The sequence below is a fragment of the Stegodyphus dumicola genome, chromosome 7, assembly GCF_044657685.1.
Source record: "Stegodyphus dumicola isolate Sdum_Otavi_A_Nest chromosome 7, ASM4465768v1".
In the NCBI taxonomy this organism is placed as follows: Eukaryota; Metazoa; Arthropoda; class Arachnida; order Araneae; family Eresidae; genus Stegodyphus; species Stegodyphus dumicola.
Window position 1 is genome coordinate 107,098,201 of NC_140774.1, and position 15,700 is coordinate 107,113,900.

The window sequence follows — 15,700 nt, forward strand, 5'->3', positions numbered from 1 at the left end:
TTAAGACTTCGTCCATAGAGGGAAAAAAAGAAAATGCTTTGTCTATGCTAAATTGGAAATGGAATGAGAAAAAAACAAGCTGTTTGCTTTGACATAGGTCCGCTACTATATTGTATTTCAGAGCTATTTCTCTGTTTTGCAAATTGTAAAATATTCGGTGACTCTTCTTCTAAAGTTAAAAAATCAAAATTTTGTTTTCTAACTCTAAAAGTAAATTGATAACACAAATATAAAATTAGGCTTTTGAAGTGCATTCTTTAATAAAGTTAGCACTTGAAAATAACTATGTCATAATATAAAATCATTAATGGTCTTAAAATTATTAAAAATAACCCTTAATGATAACAGTTTGTCTGGTTGCTCGTTATTTTATTCTAGGGTATATTAACAAGTAATCTAAATGGAACAAAATGCTCATGTGAATTAAAAGTAAGTGCATCCTAATAATCTTTGATGTACCTATTTGTATCCTTATAGATGTGTATGCACTTGAGCATGTTGAAATTTTCAGTATTTTTTTCTATTTTAAAGAGATAATGATTAGATGTATGGGCTGACGTTTTGGAAAAAATTTTAATGCATGCTATTTTTTATACAAGTTCATCAATTAAGATAGAGTTTTGAAGATTTTTTTTTTTTTTTTTTTTTTTGCATGGGTTTACAATTTTGATTTAATAGTCATTTCTGTAGTAATTTGCTTGATTTTATAGCTGTTGCATCAGTTTTAAGTGGTGCAAGGAGCCCTTTTTTTACTTTGAAAATTGTCGGTATTAATAACTAAATGAAAATATGTGTTTGTTTCTGATTTTGCATTTATATATTGAATATAATATTATTGGCTTGTAAAATACATCATAAAAATAAACAGAATTTTCCTACTGCTATGAAAATTTGATTATGGATCATTTTATCTGATGTTCTCACTTTTCTGTACTTTTTTTAAGGAAATGTGTAAATGTTGTTGATTTTAATATGGTTTATGCTTGATAATATTTCTTAAACAGATTGTATCTTTTGTGAATGGAAAAAAAATGTGTAAAATTGTTAGAATGAAATTCTGCAATCCTTCTTTTATCTTGCTTGTTATATTTCGGCAATTTGATTTTAAAACCTTGTTGGAATTTTCGTTACAGTATAATGAGCTTAATCCGTTATAATATATGCACTTGCTCAGTAAAAAAAGGGATAGTTTTATATCTGTTTTTCTCCTTGGCTAATTAATGAGATGGGTTTTACAAGCGTCGAAAGTGCGAGTTAGGATATATATTATATTTATGTAAAGTACTGTTCTAAACTACGAATTTTGACACAAAATTATGACTGAAAACCAAGTTTTATAAAACTTGGTGAGTGAATAATTTTAAAATATAGTTTGGGGCCCTTATTTCGCTTCTTGCTAATTGCAATTCAGTTGGCAAACTTCTCAGTGAATGTCAACCTTTTTGCTTTCTCTTTCATTCTGAATGTGCAGAAAAAATGTATTATTTCTTTTTCTTGTGAATATTTTTATTTTATATTATATTTTTAATTAGTTGTTATTTTTAGATTCTTTTTTCAAAAGAATTTTATTTTTATTATTTGAGTTTATAAAATTAGTCTTAATGGTAGTTCTTAAAATAATTATTTAAAAAATTTTTATTTATTCATTTGCATTATATACTTTAAGTAAGTTTATTTATATGAATGAATTTTTGTTTTTAATTTGATATTATATGTTTAAATAACATTTATTTTGGAAAAATAAATTAAAAATAAGTAAATATTTTATCTTTGTAATGCCTTGTTTTTTTTTTTTTTTTCCCTTCCTTAATGGCTTATTGCCTTAAGAAAACCTTAATGTCTTAATGATTTTGAGGCATTCTGCAAATATATCTGCTGTCATCCAAACCTTTTTTATTTGCTATATGTCATACTCACTTTTGAAACTGGGTGTTTCCTATGGCATTCTTATGAGTAAAGGTGCTGCCTTCAGTTTCATTAGTATTTGATCAGAGTTAAATAGTGAAGCGATTTTGTTCATGATGCTGAGCGTCTATAGAAGCTAGATAGTTTGAAGGCAGGAGACGAAAGTAAAGACTAATTTCGTCAATACCGAAAACATTTTTAGCTGATATCCAAACACTTTTTTGGGTAAATTCTTCAATCTTCAACAAATTTGGCTGAGATATCTTTGGATTCTCCATATGATATGCTATCACATTCTATGATGTAATTAAATTTATAATTTATACAGCCTTATAGTGATAAAGTAGTTGTCCTTCGTAACATTATTTCTTGTTTCTTTTTCAAGTGGGCAGTACCATTTGCTGGAATTTTTGACACAAGACTGAGTGTAAATTTCAAAATATACTTTGAACTTCCAGATAATTTGCCTTGAACATGCAATTTCTTTGAAGAAGTTTCCAGAAAACTGTTGTTCTTTCTTCTGATTTCCTTCTTTCAGAAATATGTGTGTTCTACTGCTGACACAAAAGTGTTCAGTCTTTTTGACAATTATATTTCTATAAATTTTGTATTTTTATCAAAATTTTATTTGTATCTTTCAGGGAAACTGCTTTTATTATTTTTTCAGACATTTTAACTGCAAATTATGCATAAAGTAAAACCTGGAGGCAAACAAATAATAGAGGAATAAGGCATTTTCCAAACTTACAGAATTCAGCATTTATTCTTTCCCACCTAGTGATCCGATATTAATATCCATAGCAAATGTTCTAAATTATGGGATATTTGATAATTTTTAAGATCAGCAAATAAGATATTAAAGAGCAAATTTTTTTTTAATTTTCTCTAATAATGTCAGGAAGAAACATTCTTTGTGAGAGGGTTACTATAAAGTGCAATTGCTAAGAATTACATAAAACATCAGCCAATTAACAGAGTTTAAAATGCGAGAAACATGCATAATAGAATATTTACTTCCTCTCCCCTTTTTGTATCTTTCTTCTTTTTCTTTTCTTTTTTATTTATTTATTGGTGCACTGTTTTCCATGCGCACACAGCTATCTGTCCTAGCTTAAAGAAACATCAAAGAATTGCTGAAACTTGGCATTGCACATAACTTGGCACTACACATGCTGTTGGTTCTCCCCATGTACACAGTGCTCTGTTTTCACTTTAAAATGCGTCAGAATATTGTACAAATTTGGCATTGCACATACTGTTGTTTTCTTACACACATGGTGATCTGTTTTTTGATTAAAAAGCATCAAAGAACAGCAATCTGTCTTAGCTTAAAAAAACATCAAAGAATTGCTGAAGCTCGGCATTGCACATAACTTGGCACTACACACGCTGTCAGTTTACCCATGTATGTACACAGTGATCTGTTTTCACTTAAAAACACATCAGAATATTGTACAAATTTTGAATTGCACATACTGTTGTTTTCTTACATGCACGGTGATCTGTTTTTTGATTAAAAAGCATCAGAGAACAGCATGAAGTTGACATCATTTGACAAATTTTGATCCATAAAATTTTATAATTAAATAAATAAGTGCAGCATCATGGAATGCAGATTGTTTTATTCTCTACTGTTAGGCAGAATGCCATTTTTTCTGAAGGAATGCAATGCTTTCTTTTTCATTAGCGAGCAAACTACAGTCCCATTACGATTCATTACGAGGAAAAAAGGAATGCACTCATTGCAACAAAAACAAACACTAATGATCATTGAATTTGAAGGTAGAAATGTGGCCTTCAGTGGAAATTGCCTCTTTTGTGTTTGTGAGCATGTGCATACCAGGTTGCCGCAATAATGCATTTTGGTGATAGTATCATGAATTGCTTGTTTTAGTGATATAGCCCATTGCTTCATGAATACTATTCAAGAGGGGTAGTGGATAATCTAGAAGTACCAATTTTGTAGATGTCATGTCTGAGTTTTATTCCTACTTCTTTCTTTTTAATTTTTATACTAAATTTGGATTATTTGTTCAGACAAACTTATATATTAAGAGCTTTTTTGATACAAAATAATTGCATTTTTCTCATGTATTCACAATGCTAGCATATTGAGCTACAATGATAAAATTCAATCTCATAATGAAAGGTATTGTAAATGCAAGTAGAATTAATAACAGAGAGAAAGTTGTAACCGAAAAGGAAATTTTTTTAATGATGAAAGAACACATGAATTTGCACTGAATCATTTGACATAACCAAAGCTGCATATTCACTAGTGAAACTATTTTCAAACTAATTTTTGTGTTTTTAAAGTAAAAATATATAAATACAGTACAAAGTCCAAATTAGAATTCTTTAGAAGGGGGAAAAATTCACTCAATGCAACCCTGCCCCCCCCCAAAAAAGCACTTCCTTCCCCTTTCTGCTGACTAGATGGCTCATTTACATATAGTTATGCCCTGCTAGTGGGTTGTTTTCTACTACCTAGCCAATGACAGCTTCAAAGTGGAATCTATAGGTAGATCAGTTGAGCACATCTGTGTATTAGTGGAATTATAATAATAGTTTACAGATACAAGTCTGCATGCATTAAATGGAACTGGAACCTATAGATACTCGAATTTTATGAATATTTATGTTGAGGTTTGCATTTCCTGAAGACAGAATTTTGTGTCTTTACGTTTGAATTTTGAACAGAAGTCAGAATTTTTAGATACACTAAAGTAATTAAAGTGTTTTACAGTTATAACAGAAATGATGTTTATAGTCTTTACAGTTTTTAACATTTACTGTCATTTCAAGCCAGATAGGTGTTACAACTTATCAGAGTTATCATTTATGTATTTAATCATCTGTATTGCTCCATTTAGAGCTCTATAATTGCCTGGGAACAATTTGAACCATTTTTGTTCATTACTTGTTGATGGTTATGACAGATGTAGCTTTGCCGTTATTTGACAGTCTTGTATGTACTGGGTGGGGTGGCTTCAATACCACAGCATCACATATCTATTTCTATCTTGCCAAATCTGTGTAAGTATGCGGTAGTGGGAGAATGATCTGTGTGTAACTGTATGGCATAGCTTCAGTTAATCTTAATTTCTGTGGAGACCTTCAGAAAATATTTATAGGTCACTTGCACTGCATCCATGTTATCCCAGTTCTCTTGCCATTCTGATATAGCCTGAACATTGGTCTTGTTCTTGAAGTCGGAGACTGAATTTGGAATGAATATATGATGGATACTATGATCTGCTATAGCGGCTTTTGCTAGTTTATCCACATGTTCATTTCCTTGTGGTCCGGTATGGTGGTTCATTCCTTGTGGTCCGATCCATCTCAGTTGAATCTTTCCTTTGCTATGTGCAGTGAGATGGCAAATGTCATGTGTAATTCTGTTTTTGCTTTTGGTACCTGCTAGTGCCAAAACATGAAAGAAACTGAGTTGATTACGATTTGTGTTTGATGTGCTGGTGCCAATTCAGCTCTTGTTTAGTGGGCAATCAGCTCTGACTGTGATGCAAAGTTAGTAGATCATAATTGAGCACTTCAATTGTATACTGTCTAATTATTTTTAATAACACAGAACAAAGAGGCTGTGCCTGTTTGCATTTTGGAGCCATCCACATAGATATTTGTTTGATACGTTGCTCCATCTTTTATAGTGGAGATAGGGTCAGCTCTGAAATTGTTGCAACCTGTATAGCTGTACTGGGTTGCTGGATTTAAGAGCTGAAAAATTTTTAGAGTTTAGGCAGGCATTGGAAGGTATAATTTACAAGCCATGAATATTGCACCAAGCGGCAAAAATGTCTAGTGCAAGCCCTGGATGTGTGCAAATCAATTTGCTGGATGTATGCTGTGGATATGGACTTTGGTTTCATAGTCAGAGCTAATGTAATGATTCTGTGAGAAAATTACATTTTGCTGTAAATACAAGCACAAAGGATGGCTGAATTTGAAGGTGTAAACAGGGCCTTTCCTGGAAATCAGTGCTCCTCTATTGTGTGCATGCACATATCTGGATTTTTTAAAACTTATTGCATGTTCCGCCTTTAGGCACTACACGGAAACGGAGGGATGCCCCATGGAGGTCTTTTTAAAAGAAACTGGCTCATATCCATGTTAATCATGGGGAAACCCATGAAAACACCCATGCAGCCAGCCCATTCGCTGGGACTCGAACCCCGGACCGAACTACCAGTGTTCAGCGGCTTTTACCGCTCGGCCACTGGTGGGCCACGTATCTGGATTGTTGCATAAATACATTTGGGCGACATCATGAGTTGCCTATTTTGTTGACATAGTACATTTCCTTCTGAGTACTTTTTAGGAGCAAGAGTAATTAGAAAGTACCATATTTAAATTTTTTTTTTTTTTTTTTTTTAATTTTACTTATTGGTCTAGGATCCCGTGTGTTTATTAATTTTCTTTAGAGCAATAAAAGATAAACTGTTATGAAACATTTACCAATTTTTATTTTACATCAGAAAAACTGCTGAATGAAATTATAAATGCAATTTTACAGAATTGGAAAAAGGAATGTAATAAGTAAAATATTTCTCTGATGTTAACATGTTTAAAAAGCTGAAGTTACTAATTCACGAAGTTTTGGAAAGCATAGCATTTCATACTGCAGTGGGAGTATTGATTTCTAATAAAAATTTCTAGTATTTTGGAACTATGCCAAGAAAATATTTACTTTAAGATGATGTGCAAATTATTATTGGTTATACTTCAACATATTTTTTTTTTCAGATTATAAAAGAAAAATGAGGAAATTTAATTAAAAATATGGTATAATTAAAATTCAGTTAACATTATTCTAACCAAAATTTTGGGTGTTTAAAATAAAGCATAAATGTTTGTGCAATTTTTACAAAACTTAATATTTTGGCCTAATTTGAGGCATAGAAATGAACTTTGGAAAAGAATCAGCATATCTTTTCAGAGAAGTCCAGTGTCCAAATTAGACTGTTCTATATTTAAAAAAAAAATTATATGCTGATGTTTGCTATAGATGTGCATACACATGCACCATGCTTGCCAAAATATAAGGTAGTATTTTCCCTCTCATATCATCCTTTTTACATACACAGCCTAACATTTTCAAAATATATTAATATAATGAAATGTTTATTTCTTAACCTTATGCTAAAAGAAAGTACATTCATTTAATTTTACCTGAAGTTATGTTACTTGAACCATTTAATTAGCTATCTCATAAAAAATTTCAATTTATCAAATTCAAATAGGCAAGGCTTTTTTTCCCATGAAAACTTTAAAAACCCTTCATAAAAACACAGGATCATCTTATTACTTAGAATGGTGTGATGTACGTGTTCACATATACACATATATGCTTATACAGAAAGCAGTGTTTATTATGATTATGTTTGTGTGTCGTTGAATTTAATAACATTATTCTTGTAGCAGTAAAAACTGTATCAATGCATTTAAAACTTTTAGTTGTAATATCTTTAATTAAACAAACATGATGCATATTGATATGTGTCTAAACAATAAAAGTAGTATACATATTGGAAGAAAAAGGAGTCAACGTGCAAATTGAGAGGGTAATTTTGAATTAAAATCTTGAAAATACCACTTAGTCAAGGCCTTTCTGGGAACTTTGGACGTTGGTGCCTAACCCTTGCTTACATAATTAAAGGGAAAAAAAAATATTCCTGTAAAAGTTATGAGTAAAATTTAAATAATTTCTTGAAAGCATGCTAAACCATGTACATTTATACTTTTATGTGACATTAATTAGAAATAATCCACAATTTGAAAATTCATTTTCATAATGTTTTTGGAAATTATTTGACTAATGATATATTCATAATCTTAATATTCTGACTGCTCATTTTTTTATCAGGATTGCTTCAAAAAGTGCATTTTTATTGCATATTTTAAGTCTACGTGTATTTGAGAGTTAAACTATGTAGCACATTTTTGCAGCCAAGATTTAATATAGATTTATGAATAAGAGCAGGCTTTCAGTTTTAAAAATCAACGAATAATCATATAAAGGCAAAAATTCTGAAAATAAATCTTCATTAAATTAAAGTTTATTTTATAGAATTCAAATCTAAAGTATGTATAGTAATGAAAATATTCAGTATTTTTAGAAATTGCACCAGAAATTAAGTTTATGTATGGTAAATTTCAAAACAAGGTTCCAAGCAAAATCCTATTTCACATTCTTTGCACAAAATTCATTTTTCTTTGTGAATTGTTTTGACAGTTGCAGTTTGGAGGGCGGGCAGTATACCACATGCTGTCTATGATGCTCTTTTTTATTGGATTAGGAAGTACTGTAATTTTGGGTAGATAAGCTGATCTGACGTATATGCTGCACATATGATAATTGACTTAAAAAAATGAAAGTTCATCGGGTAAGCTGCACCGCCACATACGCCACAGCAAAGCGTTCCAAAACATGGCACATAATATTAATTTATTTAATAATTCCCTGCCATATTGATGTAATCATCATTGATAACATCTTATAACATTTACAACATAATCAGTAATATATAAAGTAGAAACATCGTACCTTGGACTTGCCGGAAACGAACTCTGGTGATTTCTAATAGATATTATTCTTATGGGTTCAGTAAACTTTTTTTATCACCATAAATTACCATATTATGAAGAGAATACTTTAATTAGATAAACAAACATAAATTTTTAATTAAATTAAACTACATTTATTTATATAAAACCTTTAAAATCTGACTCGTCAGTGTCAGATAAATAAATTTAGCGAATGACCATCAAGGTCAGTTTCATCATTCTGTTCTAAATCTCTTCTTTCAATGTTGCGATCTGTACTTTCATTTTCTTTTTTTATGATTTCCGATTTAATGAAAGCTACAGCTCGGACTAATTGCTATGCTTTATCAAGACACAAGGCAGCCTCCTCATACAAAACTTTTCTCATTCATCTGGAATTTGTGAAGGAATGGAGTCTACTTTGCATTTATTCCTCCCACTGCTTTTGCTTGAAAATTCTACTGATAATGAAATCCAATGGCTGTAAAATTTTTGTAAACCCACCTGGTATCACTGAGACATCAGTGCTAAGAATTTTTGCTTCAGATCTTACCGTATCTGCTAAATGGGATCGCATTGAATCCAGAACAATGAGTCCTCAGGGTTGAGAAAAAGCACCTTTCTTTTTTCAACAAATCTCTCAGCTAAAACAACATCACTTCTTTGCGCATCTATCCTTTTTCATTGGCGCAAATAATAACTCCTTTAGGGAAGTTTTCTTTCGAAATTAACTTCGATGGAGCAAGCCAAAACACAAGTTAAAGAAGTCTTTTCATTTCTGGTTGTTAACACTGAAATAGTTTTTTCACCTATTTTGTGAACAGTTCTGCTCAGAGGACAGTCAAAAGTGATGGGCATTTCATCCATATCAATTATTTGCCCTCTTTTCAAATTTTGTTCTTTAATTTTCTCAGATGTATACTCCAAAAATCTATCGTTTCGAACCAGTTCACGGGAAGCTTTTGTCCAACTGTTGTTTTGGTCCTGACAGATAATTTATTTTGCTTCATGAACCTGAAACAGCAATTAGGTCCTCCAACAAAATTTTTAGTGCCTATTTATCGAGCAATTAGTTTTGCTTGAAGGCGAATTCTAACTGTTGATACTGATGATCCACTTTGTCTCTGCTCTTTTGTCCATTTCTTTAAATTGTCTTCCAAAACAGGTGAGGCTGTGACACCAGTTTGACAAGATCTTTTATTCTTAGGCAGTTTCTCTAATTCGTCTTATTAGGACTTCTGCCGCCAAATGCATTGCTCGTCAACTTGAAATTCTTTAGCTGAAGTGGATTTCCAATTTTGTTCACTTTCTTTGCTGCCAAAAGTTTAAAAGCAGCTGTATAACTTTTTCTTTGAGCCTATAATAATAATAATATTTTTAAAGCACGAAGGTAAACAAAAAGCAAGCTACAAAGCAGTAAATACATGTAAGAATGAACACAGCACTTCACAAGTAAATGTAGCTGTTTCCATTAAAAAAAAAAAAAAAAAGAGTCATAGGAAAACGCGGGCAAAACCATGGTGTTTAGCAGAAAGTTCATGCATTACCGTGTCTTTACACAGAGTGCCAGCTACTTTAGTTAGGCAAGTTTGGCACTTATTGCACTGCCTTAGTGCAATCTAAGGTTAATGGTTAATGAGCAAAGGTCTATGTTATGTGAATTTTTTCATAAATTTTATTATACACTTTAGCTGCAAAATTTATCGTAATTTGTATTAGTTGGAGGTATAATATTTTTGTCTGTTCTGTCTCATCATTTGTTGAAAGGTTAGCATGCTAAAAATGATGTTCCTCTGCATTAGTGCAAAACATGATGTTTCTATGCACATGTGAAATGACACATGGTGTTTCTGTGAATCAGTTTGTTCTTTTTCTAAGCATCATCTATTTTCTGATTTACAGAACCACTTTCCTTGCAAAATTTTTGAAAAGAGACACCATGTGTTTCAAATTTATAGAGCTGTCCATTTGAAGCTTTAAATGTTACTTCATCATCCCCCCCCTCTTTTTTTTTTTTTTTTTTTTTTTTCTTTGCAAAAATTAGGTTTAATTTTTTTCCTATTTCCATCTTATTGAGTAATTTTTTTCATCATATTAGATTGTCTGAAGAATTAAATCTTAATTTTTGGTCTTTCAAAATCAAATATTAGTTTTTAATGATGGTAAAATGTACTTTTTAAGATTTGGAATACTTTATCAATCTGAGAGTTAGACATCAGATTATGGTCAATAGTTGTCAGAGCTTTTAATTTTGTATCCAGAGATATTGCATTACATTTGTTTGAAGCAGTTATCTCTGCAAATATAAAGTTGCAACTGCTACACGATTGAATTTCACTGTGAAGTTGATAATCCCTCTATTTTAACCACTCTCTTCAAAATGAATGTCCATTGGATAATACCCCTTGCCATTCTATGTCAGGATCAGCCTCATTCTTAATGCTCTTTACAAACTAAATTCTAAGAACTCGAAAAATGAAAAACCTTATTTGTCCCTTTTTGGAGATAAAGAAGCAGTGTCTCGCAAGAAACCAACACGTGCATGCCATTATGGGTGGTCTCATGGCATGGTTAAGCATTTCTTGTAGGACATGAAACAGCTATCTTTCCTTTTTTATGAGAATTTTTTCCCTATGAAACAAACCTCATTGGGCTTATGTCATTTTAAGACTTTGGCTTAGTTATTTGTAGAACTGAACAAAAGGCCATATATGTGATTTAAAAGAAGTGCTGATTTATTGTGGGGGGGGAATGAGAGGAGAGCTGAATTTCAGATCTGTATTGGAATAAATGGTCTCGTCTGGTTGTTATATTGGATGTAAAAATACATAGCACAAATATTGAAACACTTGGAGTTTTTCGTACCTGTTATTTTAAGGGTAGAGTTACTATAATGAGCAATTGTAGGTACTTTTCCGTTTTGCCGGCGCAAACGATAAAGTTGCCAATCATGGTACAACTGATGCCAAACAGAATATCTTCGCTGGTAACCTTTTACGCCTCATTTTCAAAACAAGTCGCAGCCATTTCTTACCAGATTGATTATTTCTTTCAATACAGGCATACAATTACATAGAATATTTATGAAGATAATTAAATTTTATGCCCTAAGACCATTCGCAGTAATTAAGTCAATCACACCGCTCACCTGAAAATATAGAAAAGGCAAAACCAAGGGTTAAATTCATCAATTCTAATGAGAATGCACTAGCAAAGTAAAGCACTATGGTTTTACATAATTTCTAAGTAAGCTGTTCATACGAATTAAAATAATTCTTGCATTTAAACTTTTATTCCAAAGTAAGATTTAACTTGAAATTAATGTAGATAATTACTAAGAGAATTATATTTTTGTAGCGTAGTTTATGTGAGATGAGATCACTTGGGGTCACGGAATACAAACCGGCGAATCAGGATGTTGAACTATTATCGCATAGTAAATTCGTAAATTAATGTCTTTTTACAAATTTATTGTCTTTATTTATTGGCTTTTTACAAAATTTTAAATGATATTAAAATGTTTGTTTTCAAAATAAAAATATTAGAATTAACGTTTTTATGGGTATACTGTATGTTGTCGCCAACAAAGTCTGCTTGGCGAGATTTGCGCCGGCGAAACAGAAAAGTACTCAATTGTTTTAGTGAGCATCAGCTGTATTATTTAAGTTATGAAATAGCAAAAAAATTTATTTGCAGTCTATTTGCACATTTTTCAGAAACATTCAGTGATTTATTTTACATCACATAATAGTGTTATGATGTAAAAAGAAGCATTTTATGTTAAGATGCATGAAGGTAATGTTTCTGTTTATCTGCTGTAATTGCTTTTATTATCTTGAACTTCTTGAGGACATCCACTTTTTCCATTAATGTTCTCTTTCTGCCAAAACTATTAGTTATTTTCATAAATTAGGTATTGTGTGGAAGGAGAAGTTTAAGAAATAATATAATCACTTTTAGGATTTTTGATGTTTTTCTATAAAATGCATAGCTTGTTTATGAATATTGCTGTTTCAAATAATGTAGTCAATAATAATTACCTTCTACAAAATGTAGGTAGAAATTTTGTTATATTTGTTGTGAAAACTGTTGTGTTATCAATACTATGCTTCAAATCTTGGCCTTTTTTCATCCTTTTTAAGAAGTGCTTGTGGTCAGTCATACTACACAATTTACAAAAGTCATCATAGTAATTTTAGTCAGCTGTGACCTTTTATATGTAATTACGCAAATGATTTGTTACTTATTGTAACTAGATGTTATAAATTATAAATCTTTTGGGTAATCTTATATTTTTTTAATCGAATTGTGCAGTTTTGTCTCTCAATTAAGTATAATTTTCTATTATGAAACTTTAATGAAATTTCTTATACATTTAAAAAATTATTCACAATTTGTGCTTGCTTCTGAAATAAAATTTTGTAATCTTAAACTATGCATAATATTACAAGCATTGATTCCTACCCAAAACGATTTTTAAAATAATAATAATAACAAATAGCTCAAATACTCTGTTTTAAAGTTTCATCTTCTTGTCAATGGGGTTGGTATTTGTAATTAAGAAGTTTATTATTTCAAATTGCATAATTTTTGCTTAAAGCAGAGTAACTTAAGTAAGACATTTTAATTTGTGCATTGGCATGTTTGATTGATCTTGCATTCACTGATTTGCCTCTCTAAATTTTGTTGCTGATTTTTTAGTTTTATTTAAATCTTTTTCTTTTTCTTTTAAACTTTCAACAGATTTTAATTATTTAATAATTTTTTATGTATTAAATTTCTTGAGTCTCTAAAAATAGCAAATGAATATTCATTTGTATTATATTGATAAACCGAATTGTTCTGAAGCTAATAAAAGTATCAAATATCCCAGATTGCTTAATTAGCAGTATATAGATTGAAATAAATGCTGTTAAATTTTTAAAGAAAATCATAATTTGATGCCATATGTTATGGAAAAGAATACATTTTTATATTAAATGAAAATTGACATAATGCATATTTTAAGCTTTAAAATTAAATATATTGTGCACCCTAAAAGTTTTTTTTAATGAAAATTTCACTGTCATATACTTTTTGGTAGAACGCATACTTATATATATGCAGCCAAATAGCTTCAGTATTTTAATCATTATCCTAATTCTGTACACAAAATTAATCTGAATTATATTTCAAAGAGTTATTTTAAATCTCCTGTATGAATTTATCTGTCATAATTTCTAAAACTTTTATCTTGGCTATAATGATGATGTGTTATTAAAAAAGCACATTTGATTACTTTTACAAGTTTTATGCAATAATATTTTGTAATTTAGAAAGTTTTATAAATTATCTTCACAATACTCATGTTGCAATAATATTTTGTAATTTAGAAAGTTTTATAAATTATCTTCACCATACTCATGTTTTTAGTGAACATGATGTTTGTAATAATGAACCTTGATATTTGTATTAGATCATAAAAAATTATTATTTTTATGATCTAATACAAATATCAAATATTAGATATTAGAAGCATGTAATCATGATCCTTGCGGAAATGCCCTTTTCTTCAGTAACAGTAAAAGCTGGACTAAAATCTAATTTGAACTGTGATTTTACTGATTGCTATTCAGATCTGCAAACAATTGCTTGTTTGGATAACATTTTAATAGTTTGTGTCAAATAGAAATTCTGTCAATAATAGAAAAGAATTAAGTTTGAAAATAGAGTAACATTTTTTTACTATATGGTTTTTGATGTAATTGGACAGAAAAGAATTATAAATACCAAATGTTTTAGTAAAATGGAAGAAATAACTAGTATAAATTTTGATACGACACACTGTATTTTTAGTTATGTAATTGGAAGTTTTGTCAAATTACTGCTTTAAAAATATTTATAAATTTTCTTAAGTTATGAAGTTTATTTCTGTAAATTTAAGTCAAAAATTTAATTCTGTGAATTTAAATTAGACCCAGAATTAAGTAATAGTACAATAGAGGCATTAACTGATTAAATTTTTATTTAAAAATATGATATAATTAGTGTGAAATTTTATTATAAACAGTATTTTTTCTTGTTAGGTTGAAAAAGTGAAGATGTTGGACCGTTTCAATAACAAAAAGCCTAATGTAGGAACTCTTCACTTGACTGCAACACATTTAATATTTATTGACCCAGAAGGCAAAAAAGAAGCATGGGTTTGTAAATTTATTATACTAGTATACTACTTAATAATTTTGGACCTAAGTTCTTTTCAAAACTTTAGCTCAATATTCATATTATATATTTCATTCTCAGTTTATTACTGTAAGGAATATTGTCTTGAAAATTACCTTACCTGACTGTAAGTCTAAACTGTGATCATTTTAATTAAAAATTTTATTATTTTACTTATATTCATGTATATTTTGTATAAGAAATATATTGTAAAAAAAGTCCCGTAATATGTTATACTAAATTTAGATTCTAATATAGATATTTCAAAATGGAATTTCAATTTGATGTGTTTATTCTTGTTACAACATTTTGGCTATCTCGGATTTTTAAAATTCGCGAATGGAGTTTCTGTAGGGAATTTCCGTTCGATTTTTGGGCTATTTTTTAAACCTTCAAAAATTCGTCATAAAAAAACTATGGAAGCTAGGACCACCAAATTTGGAGTGTTTGTAGGTAAATCTAGGGTGCCCTTTCACACCAAAATTTGCGACATTCTATCGAACCGTTTCAGAGATATTCGCGAGTTTTTGTATTTACATTACGGCGAAAAGGCCCGGACCCCCATGGTGAGCCGCGATTGGCGAGCATGGGGAGGAAGGCCGAAACCCTGTTAGGCCACATTTCAAATTTCAAGTTGATCGGACAATTAGGGCCCGAGATATGGGGGGGTCAAAGTTTGGCCCATTTCCGTGACCATTCGGGGGCTTGATCTCGCCGTAATGTTAAAACCCAAACTCGCGCATATCTCCGAAACGGCTCGATATAATGTCCCAAATTTCAGTGTGAACAGGCGTCCCAAAATGCGAGGTATAACGTAAGCGGTTTGAAATGCCGTCCAGCGTTTCTCGCAAATTTGACGTTATTACACCAAGAGAAATTATGAAGTGATTTTGAATCCTTTGAAATGTTATCAGCTTTCTGCAGGAACTCTTAAAGACATTTCATTTAATCAGTTAGAGAAAAGTTAATCTATTTGCTTAATATTAATCAAAAAGAAATCTTTAAAAAATAGTGTAGAAATTCAGTTTTATTA

At 30.4% G+C, this 15,700-nt stretch overlaps 1 protein-coding gene across 4 annotated transcripts in view; it reads left to right on the top strand.

Annotated features, from left to right (window-relative positions):
* Window positions 1-15,700, top strand: part of Mtmr6 (Myotubularin related protein 6) — a 169,951-nt gene that overhangs the window by 15,314 nt on the left and 138,937 nt on the right. For 3 of the 4 annotated variants that reach the window (XR_015042178.1, XM_085820692.1, XM_085820690.1), the window contains exons 2-3: window positions 379-429; window positions 14,532-14,648. Coding sequence is in view for 3 of the 4 variants with exons in the window: in XM_085820692.1 (XP_085676818.1) it covers window positions 379-429; window positions 14,532-14,648 (168 nt within the window). In the remaining variant the exon portion in view is untranslated. The remainder of the gene's footprint in view (window positions 1-378; window positions 430-14,531; window positions 14,649-15,700) is intronic. The other variant, XM_085820691.1, reaches the window with a different exon arrangement.